This window comes from Lottia gigantea (genome assembly GCF_000327385.1).
Source record: "Lottia gigantea unplaced genomic scaffold LOTGIsca_272, whole genome shotgun sequence".
Lineage (NCBI taxonomy): Eukaryota > Metazoa > Mollusca > Gastropoda > Lottiidae > Lottia > Lottia gigantea.
In genome coordinates, this window is record NW_008708858.1 from 56,977 (window position 1) to 67,965 (window position 10,989).

Consider the following 10,989-nt stretch of genomic DNA (forward strand, 5'->3'; position numbering starts at 1 on the left):
GTGCCGTCTGTTATATAGTAAATTGTTATTTTTCAACCACCCTAACCTGTTATCTAGCTAGTACCTTCTGTTATATAGTAACTTGTTATCTTTCAACCACCCTAACATGTTATCTAGCTAGTGCCGTCTGTTATATAGTAACATGTTATCTAGCTAGGGCCTTCTGTTATATAGTAACTTGTTATCTTTCAACCACCCTAACCTGCCTAGTGCCAAGTTTAATAGTTTTGCTCTTTAACACAATAAACAATTTTTAAAATATCAACAGAAGCGAACAAAATTTAAAGCTTGGGTAATGCCTTCTGTTGAATAATGACTAGTTTGTTATGAATTTTCGTAGTGTAATTAATTTATGTCATTAGATGAAGAAAGGACAGTGGTTAAAGAATAAAATCATTACCTGACGCTATGTTGTTAGTTGTCTTTGTTCTCTCTGTAACCTTCAATTTCAACTAAGTTCTTCTTCATCTGTTAGTCATATTTAATATGAGTAGCTTGTTTTTTATGATATAAATTATTTTGATCAGGTATTACGCTTGAAGTAGTTTCTATAAAATATCATGTAAAAAAAGCTTTTAATGTAACTCAGATTTTATCGCCAGATTAAAACAAAGCTTTTTAAAAATAAAGTAAAGATCTATTTTTCCATCATTATGAATTATCGATCTCTAGGCATCTGCATTTTGTAGAGTTCACGTGCCTATTGTTTTTTTTTTAAAGAAATTGCATCTGTCAGTTACAGTCTGAATATATTCTATAGCAATATGTGTAACAACAGGTAAGAGGGGCTGACATGGAAAAAGCGTCAAGTCGTTCGGATGGGACAATAAGCCCATGTGCTACAGATACCTCGACAGTTAAAGAAAAAAGAGCAGGACGTTCACTCCACCAACATCCAACCATGTTTGTAGCTTATTAGAAATTCTTACAGATGATAAAACGTTTGTACCAGATTTCATTTAATATTTGGAATGTGTCGTAAGTTTTGATTATTGCCATTGTATTCGGAAAACAATATTTGAATCTGGTCTCCAGACAAAAATGTCCTTGAGACGTTTCAGCCTCACTTTGTTTTAGCTATCTCTTGTTCACTTGTTTACAAAGTGGTTAAAGCTTTTGTGGTATGTCACCCTCTCATTATCATCGGGGCGAGACGAACTGCATCTAATGTGTTGAGGAATGCCCCTTCATATTGAAAATAAGTAAGGTGGTTGCCATACAAAGTCACTATTAATAGATAGTTATATACCTAACTAAGCTAACATATCATTCAACATAATTTCCAGGTTTTCTTCGAAATCAAGTTCTTAGTAGGTACGTATTCCCTCATATTACCCTATATAAAAACAGCTTACATGACTAATGGATGGAACACTTAAAGTAATAAAATGACAATAGTATAACATCATGGGTTTATCATGGGAAACATAATAAGCATCGTAGACTTATCAAACAAAACGTTCACATAATTACAACTTTTATTAAAATGATAAAATTAGAAGTATTTATTATAATATAACTTGATAAGATTGATAAACATACCATATTATGTAATAGTTCAATCTGAATAGTAAAACATGAATAAAGATAGGATATAAATATGGTTTATTTTGTTATATGGAGTATTGAGCCTTCACCAGAAGCAAATCAAGGAGTTCTCCATAACGACCATAAAATTTCCTACTAAGTATATCCCTGAAGATAAACTACAATGTAAGAATTGTGAAGCGATCCCACCATAAAGTATTGTATCATCATTTGCCTGATAATTATGACTTGAACTTCGACTAGAATTAAATATGCTTATGGAGTATAGTGTAACTTTTATGGGTGATATAATATTAAAACAGGGTACACATCCTGATTGTAAGAAAATTAAGACTATTAAAGATTTGCCTACACCAGAGTGTAAGAAGGATTTACAAAGAATTTTTGGTATGGTTAATTATTCGTCAAATGGTATTAAGCTAAATGGAATATTATCTGACTGGTTTTCGACAGTAACAGGTGTTCGTCAAGGTGATTGCAGCTCGCCAACAATATTTGTATCTGTATTTTTATCTTATATTTTTTGTCTTTTTTTTAAATATGATGATGATAATGATTAAAATTGGATTCTTTTCTGTCTGGTATATGTCCTTATTTTGTCATTAATCTGTTTAATTGTTAAAGGGATACTACGTCTTAGCATAAACATGAAATTTAAACATTTTAAACTTGGCAAATGACAGCATATATTCATCAGTAGATATACCTGGTGTCATAAATAACATAACAGGGTCCATATATAATCCGATAAATCTAAAAAAACCTAATAAAAACGCAATTAACTATTGAAAAATGCTTAATATTATGATTAAGCGTTTTTCAATAATTACTTAGTTTTATGAATTTTCTAGTTTTCTAGATTTTACAGGGATTCTGTTGTATCTTTATGACACCAGGTAAGTTCACTGATGAATATATACTCATATTGGCCATTCTTGAGAACTTAAATTTTATGTTCATTCTAAGACGTAGTATCACCTTATGTTATTCAAGGAGTTGGGACATACTTTTTCTTTTACTATTCTAACATGTTTTAACACTAGTGGATAAGTGCCGTCTATGAATCCAGCGTCTTTAGAATGTCGTCTTCTTCATTTACTTCTTGTGAGAGGGGCCTTGATTTGTTCCACTGAAAGGGCTACAGAAGGAGGAGGAGGATGCTGATGGAACAGATGAAGATGATTGGACGGATGAGGCTGGAATAGTAAAGGAGGAAAATGATGCGACTTACTAATCATCATAGAACAGCGGTCTCTTCCTTTTCCGAGACTTGTCGGCATCCACTTGTAGCAGTGACAGTAGGAGCAGAACGACCAGTTAAACGGTTCCATATAATATTCCCGACCTGCGCAGCTCGGTTGGCCAAGAGGTCCTATCGATAATTGAGTCTTTGAGTATTCGTTCTATGACTCATTGGCCTTTCCCAAATCGAGAGCTATTTAGGGGTGCGAGGTGAGTAGGTTGGTAACAATAGACTTTAGGAAGCTGGTGGACGCCACGGATTTGTCAATATTTTTCAAGAACTTCAAAGGTCGGATGGATCGAAAATTAGTTTTTTCGTTTTCTCCTTTAAAAGGCCTTTATGTACAACCACAAGCCTTTTTAGATTGGCGTCAGCTTATTTAAAGCTCACTTCACATTCTTGCATATCGGATGTCACCAGCTTATTGTCCCTTAGGTAGTCCAGCCATATTTTAGCTGAAACACAATAAGTTCTCAAGGTTGATGGCGTTTGAATTTTATCTTCCTTTTGTGAGCCAAGGGTAAAATATTCTCTACTTAGTTCCTATGCTGCTTAGCATTTTTGTAAGTTTATCCACTTCCTATCTAACCTCTGGAGGTGAGAAAAAAGCCTCTTTTGTATCTAAAGCCGGCTCTCCAGGAAGCTGCGTCCATGAAGCTTTTGTCATTCTGCTTCCTCCTCCTCATCTTGCCCCTCTTCCGCTCTAGCCTGTTCGTCCACCTCCTCAGCCTGAAATAGACTGAATTAGTGGCCGACATGTGGTGAGTGCGGATCAGATGATGACCTAGTTCCACATGTCGGGAACTCTTTCTTTCCTTTCTTGGCGGATATTCCTTGGCTGCCAAGAATACCCGCCTCCCTATCGGATAGATCGGAAGTGACTCCTTCACTGGAAGACAATGGCATCACACATCGGACAAATTTTTGGAGCCCGAGGTTTATTGGCTGCTCTTTTGGGTGGAGACCTGAGTGCAGACACAGTTTTTCCAATTTGAATTCTAATTTTTCTTTTATTGAAAAAGAGTTAATCATCTTTATCACGTGGTTAACACGTAGTCAATAGTTGTACCCAAGTGAATAGTCAGATCTTTTATCCTAATCTCTGGTTGATACCTTTCCTTTAATTGTTTCCATGTGAAACAAAACTTCTATCAAATATAAATCCATAAAGATATGAATATACTGAGACATGCGCAGTACGAAGCACGAGTCTGTCATGTTGTGTCTTATGCATTTGTACAAACTTGCTTAATGTGAAGTGAGACATAAAAAGTGAACTTTAATATAGTTTGTATATGAGGTTTGTTGTCATGTTTTACGACCATATTGGTTGAGTAATAAATTGAGGGGCACATTCACTATTTGTTCGACCAATCATACCTTAGTCTCAGAAACGGCATTTTATTTTAGCCAAGCTAATCAATAATAATCTTCACAGCTCTCCCCTAAAAATTTAGCCCTCAAATCCATGCGTCTCCATAATCATCACAGATTGAAAGTCCAAATTTTTTTCAGAGACTTTGGCATATATAGAAAACCCATATATTGAAAGACAAATGTTAAGTTTTTCTGAATATCTTTAGTTTTATTAATATGATCTTGCTAACAATGTTTGTATGCACATGTCTATTTTTGCACCTTATTTATAATATATTGACTACACACAGTTCATTGTCATACGGGCACAAATAAAGTAAACACAAGCCAGTTACCCTTTATTTACACACAATGATATTAATGCAAGTCATCACAGAAATTCAAGCACACTACATAATAATAATCACCACAATCTTTCTGTGCATGACTAATTTGTGTGCCTATATCACCTATCTTTTCACGCAGTCTAATACTATTTATAATAGTAACTTCTCAACTACTCTCTCTTCTCAAACCCTACTCTTTCCACACAATTACTAACCTACCCCATATAATGCATGAATAATTTCTTCTTTCTATTTTCAAGCTGACATCTACAATCCTAAAAAATAAATTCTTTATATTCTACTTCAGAGCATTACAACATCCATGGGTGATTATAAATAAACATTCACATAACGTTTGATCAACCTCCATCAAAATTTGTCTGCCAATTGGTCCATAACCCATTTTCAACAACACCAGTATCCTCTCTTTTTGCCTTTTTAAAAACTCTGAATTTATCTGCATTCACACATACCATGTCCAAAACTTCTGTAAAAATATTCCTTACAGTTTGTTAGAATAAGATCAAAGTTTTTGAACCATTTTCAATTATTATAGTAGCTTCTGTTATCACAAGGAAATGAAATTAAATGGGCTATATAGCTCCAGAATACGTTAAAATAATAAAAAAAAACTAAAACAATAAAACACCTATCAATATCACAGAAAGGTCACATAGTGACAAAAAAAAACAAAAAAAAATAAAAACCATATCACAGAAACAGTCATTTAATGACTACAAAAAAAAACACTAAAACAATATCACAGGTAATACACCACATGGTGGTATTAAAAACAAACAAAATATGTAAAACAAACAATGACTAATCTATTTAAAATTTAAAATAAAGACCTGCTTTTTTTGAAAAAGCCACAACCTTCTCATAAAGAGAAGGTTGCGCAAATAATTGATGTAAAGATCCAGCACCATAGTGCTGGGATCTCAAAGGTTTGAGATGTACTTTTAATTAATTTTTTAAGCAGATAACAGTTGGTGAGGTGAGTATGTCCAAGACGAGAGCGACACAAAACAACTTCATTTCTCCTGTTGGCACAATAGGAGGAGGGCCAGTCTCCTAGGAGAGGCTTAATGGCTCGAAGCTTGTTAGTGTCTGTAGCATCCCATCTTTGCTGCCATCGATGTTGAATAAAAGACTTATCACCGATTTAAAGCCATCAACCCCCCGTCTAAGGCACGACGTGATGGAATTAATTTTAATAGAGAACAGGGTAACGGATAATATGCTACCCTGTGGAACTCCATTATCCTGAGGAAAAGGATCTGAAAAAATGGAGCCAAGTCGAACCTTAAACGTCCTATCATGTAGGAAATTGGAGATGAATAATGGCAATCTTCCTCTGACCGAAATCCACATTGGAGGTTGGTAAGAAGATTGTTTGACTCAAGGTGCCAAACGAGCCTTCGATTGATCATTCGTTCCATGGTTTTACAAATGCAGCTGGTTAATGCAATAGGGCGGTAATTAGTAGAATTCGTAGGATCTTTACCAGGTTTAGGAATGGGTACAATGGTAGCAATCCTCTAAGATGGAGGAAATACACCGTCATCCCAAATCTGGTTGAATATACATAAAAGTTTTTTTAATGTTGGGTAAGGGAGATGCTTCTGGTAATGGATATCATCAGGCCAAGTAGCTGTATCATGAGCCTGTTTCAAAGAAAACTTTAATTCGGAGATCTTAAATGTATCATAATATTCCTCGTTTTTTGATGTAAAATTAAGTTTTTTCTTCTCTTCCCGGAGTTTGACTCTCCGAAAAGCATCCGAGGAAAAGTTAGAGGAAGAATTATACAAAAGGTGTGGCCCAAGGAATTAGCAATATCTGGAAGAGTGGTGAGAGTTGAACCATCTCTAGAGTATCCGCTTTACCCTTGATCCTACGAATCCTATCCCAGACTGATTTAGAAGACGTACGACTGTTGATCCTTGAAACGTACTCCTGTCATGACGACCTCTTTGCTTGGCGGATAGTCCTTCTGGCTTTCGCCCGTGCAATGCGGAAAGAGGCTATGTTGTCATCAGTAGGAGAACGTTCAAGGAGTCGTAGAGCACGATTTCGTTCTTTCAGTGCTGTCTTACAGTCTTCGTTAAACCATGGTTTATTGAATCGTTTTGGAGCTGCCGAGGTTTTACGAATCGCCTGACCCGATACATCTTGTAAGATAGTGGTAAATAATTCCATCCTCATCTAGATCATCTTGAGGAAAAGAAGAAATGCAAAGAGCCTCAAAGAGAGGCCAATTAGCTTTGGAGAGTTTCCATCTTTATGGCCTGTCTACTGGTGAAGGACCATTATTCTGTAGAATTACAGGATAATGATCGCCGTGGCAGAGATCGTCGTGGACACTCCAAGAAAAATCTTGGAACAAAGATAGAGAGCTAATTGTCAGATCTAGATGAGAAAAGGTTTTGTTTTTTGAGCAGAAATGCGTAGGTGATTCGTCATTAAAGATGCAAAGATCATTGTCATAAATGAAGTCAGCTATTAATTTTCCTCTGCTATTATCATCGGAGCTACCCCAGAAAGAATGGTGACCATTGAAATCTCCTAACAAAATGTAAGAAGGAAGCTGGGCAACAAGGTCATCCAATTCTCTCAGGTTCAATGATAAGTGTGGGTTAGTTAGTCTATGTGCACACTCTTTCGCTCCTGTTCTGTAGGTCCGATCAAGTGCATGATGGGATAGCGAAGCCGCCATGTTAGTCAAGGCATGTAGTTCGTTTGTCGAGTAAGCTTCATCGTATGTCGATTATATAATGTTTGTCATTACTAAAATATGTTGTAAAACTGTATCATCATTCAAATATACTTCTTAAACTGTTATGGTGTTATCATAGCCTTCGTGAACTCTACAATTGGTGGCAGAGGTAAACTTTTATAACTGAAAATTTCATTTGGAAATACAGCGTGGTGTGTGTCTATTTATAGAATGTATAGGCTAGCAATATTATAAGTGTATTAATAGAAATGTGTACTGGTACAGTGGACAGTCAACTGTGTAGTAAGGTGATAGGCGTTATTGTCTGACAGGCGGTGTTTATGGTGTGTCTAATTTCCAACTTTCAACTTTTGTTAACTATTATAGTTATAACCATGGCACCTTAAACTAACTGTGGGCAATTAAAAATGCCAATGTTTAACCCTAAGGACATGACATTCCAACAATATAGAAGACATTTATGAGGTGAAATCATGGGGATTCGAATGGAGTGCCGAGAAAAAATTACGACATCTGGCCCTGATATTGCCAGTTGGGTGGTGCACCCTAACTTTTAGTGACATGGCAGCAACCCATAAACGTTCGTATGATGCTCTTAAAAACAAACTAATTGAAGAACTCGATCGCACTGATGAAAAAAAGCAAACTGCTGCTACAGAATTTCATCACTTAAAGCAAAAGTCATCCGAATCTACTGATGACTATAGTCACAGATTATCAAGGAAATGCGACCAAGCCTATCCATCCTTTTCCAAAGGAAATAAACTGACTTTATGTGCCCAACATTTTGTTGAAGGTTTGAATTCTGACCATTTAAAGGAAAAACTTTCATTGATTATCTGTCAGAATCCTGACATGCCCGAGTTTTACACTTTAGTTGATACAGCTAGAAGATTATCACATGGTGTATCTATTTCTAGTGGAAATAAATCCACGACATCTGATCCAATTATGAGTGTACGATGTACTTACTGTAAAAAACTTGGGCATACACTTAATCGATGCAGATTAAGGAAGAACTCTGTTTCAAATGAGAAATCCGGACGGACGAAAACTGATGATTGGACAAAGAATGCAAAGTGTTATGTATGTGGTAAACGTGGTCACATCAGTAAGACATGTTATCAAGCGAAAAAACCTGTTCATCATGTTAATTTTAACCAGACGTGTCCAACCAAAGATGTTACTGTAGGAAAACTAACCAGCTCTGCTACGGTTGATTCTGGTGCTGCAGTAACTTGTACTACTGTTCCCAATATGCAGAAGGCTTTTCCTGGTGGTTATGATATGGAATCCTGTAGTTCCGTATTGACAGGTCCTTCTGGTGAACAGATTCCAACTTTAGGTGTTATAAACACTTATGTACAGATAGATGGCCATACCGTTCCTGCACGAATTCATATTATAGATTCAGAAGAGGATATTTTCCTTATTGGTTGGGATATTATTTCAAAATTTCATAAAGTGACTATTTCTCCAGCCAGTAATAGTGTAGATTTTGGACTTGTTGTTGAGAATTCTGAATGTGTTTCAGAAGTACGAGCTGTTACAACCACTGTGGTACCACCCCGTTCTCAGAAGATATTACGAGTACAAGTATCACATCCTTCACCATCTGATTCTGGATTGCTTGTTGAACGATTAACAACTTTTGAAGACAAATCTGGGTTATTTGTTGGACGTTGTGTCTCCAACTCTAAGACTCCTTTAGTATTGCTTATGAACCCTGATTCCATTAGTAAAACTGTGTATGCTTCTCAACAAGTTGCTTGTGCAACTGCATTAACAATAAGTGCTACTTCAGAAAAAGAACCTATTAATAGTGTTGAGGAAAAATCTTGGAATATTGGTCCAATTAATTCTTCATATAAATCCAAACTACTTGATTTGTTAGGTAATTATAAACCGGATGTGTTTACCGGCTTAGGGTGTGCTAAGAAACATTCTTACGAGTTAAAGCTAGCAGCTGATGCTGATTTGTCTAAAGTACGTGGTCGTCGTCTAAAATCTAATCCGCGTATTAATCAGGAAATAGAATCACAAGTTAAGTCGATGTTAGACTCAAATGTTATTGAACGTAGTGATACAAGTGTTTTGTCACCCATAGTATTAGCTAAGAAGCGTGATGGCTCCCTTAGATTTTGTTTAGATTTTAGATCATTAAATAATCAGTTAACTGATGAAACGTTTCCATTACTAACGTCTACAGAAGCCATGATGCAACTTAAGAATTCAAAGTATTTTAGTGTTATTGATATGTTTTCCGCTTTTAATCAAATTCCATTATCTGAAGAAAGTCGTCTTTTAACAGGTTTTCAAACATCTTCAGGGGTTTATCAATTTACAAGATTATGTTTTGGTTTAAAGGTAGCTCCACTTGCATTTCAGAAAATTATGCATCTTGTTTTAGGTGGTTTAGATTTTAATCACATATTGATATATCTAGATGATTGTCTTATTCATACCTCTACATTGGATAATCATTTGCTTATTTTAGAACAAGTATTAGATTGTTTTCGTAAAGCTGGTTTAACTTTAAAACCAGAAAAATGTCATTTCTTCATGGACTCTGTAAATTATCTAGGTTTTAAATTTTCAGAAGATGGCATTATTCCTGGTGATAAAGGTCTACAAGCTATTAAGAATTATCCTTCTCCTACTACTTGGGAGGAAGTTCGTTCCTTTATTGGATTATGTGGATATTTTATGTGTTTTATTCCTAACTATTCAGATCTTGTATTACCTTTAAGTAATATTGTTGCTCATAAACAATATAAGTGGACTGAGGCTTGTGAAACCTCTTTTAGAAACCTGAAATCATGCTTAATGTCAGAACCATTACTGGCTCATCCTGATTTCAGTGATAGTGCCAATGTGCTCATTGTGCAAACTGATGCAAGTCAAACTGGTTTAGCAGGTGTTTTACTTCAAGCTGACCATACTGGATTAGAACATCCAATTATTTATGCATCTAAGAAACTTTCAAAAACTGAAAGAAACTATTCTACTATACATCGTGAAGCTTTAGCTATTATTTGGGCAGTACGAAAGTTTCGTGATTTTGTGTACGGACGCAAATTCTTATTACGCACTGATCATAAACCACTTACATTTATTATGACTTCAACTAAGCCTAAGTGTGCTAGATGGGCTTTAGAGCTAGCAGACTATCAATTTGATATTGAACATGTTAAAGGTACTAATAATTGTGTAAGTGATGCTTTAAGTCGTGCACCTATAGACGATTTTGAAATCGATTTACCTATTTTAGCTGTTACTCGTGGTCAAGTCGAACGTCAATCTATTATAGAGCGTGCTCATTCTTTAGGACATTTTAGTGCTCAACGAACCTTAGCTAAATTAGTTAATAGTAAAATTACATTATCAGAGGTTCAAGATTTTGTAGGTAAATGCAAAACATGTATAACTGGACCTCATGCCATTCCCAGAAGTCCACATGGTATGACTAAAACTGCGCTTCGACCCTGGGATATAGTGCATTGTGATTTTGTTGGACCATTACCTCGTTCAACTAACGGTTTTGAATATATTTTTACGTTCATGGATGATTTAACTAGGTTTGTCATCGCATGGCCCTTACGTGTTGCAACAACATACACTGCTATTTCAGTGTTGGATAGATTATTTTCAATATTTGGCCCTCCTAGAACCTTACATTCTGATAATGGCTCTGTGTTTACATCTAAAGATTTTAACTCTTATTGTGCAAAATGGAATGTTAATTTAAGTTTTAC

At 35.6% G+C, this 10,989-nt stretch overlaps 1 protein-coding gene across 1 annotated transcript in view; it reads left to right on the forward strand.

Moving 5' to 3' along the window:
- Nucleotides 1-7,795: 7,795 nt before the first annotated feature.
- LOTGIDRAFT_175364 (hypothetical protein) overlaps nucleotides 7,796-10,989 on the forward strand; it is a gene marked incomplete at both ends in the record, with an annotated part of 3,599 nt that continues 405 nt past the window's right edge. Inside the window, 2 exons of the mRNA XM_009056381.1 lie at nucleotides 7,796-9,311; nucleotides 10,506-10,812. Of these exons, the coding sequence (XP_009054629.1) occupies nucleotides 7,796-9,311; nucleotides 10,506-10,812 (1,823 nt within the window). The remainder of the gene's footprint in view (nucleotides 9,312-10,505; nucleotides 10,813-10,989) is intronic.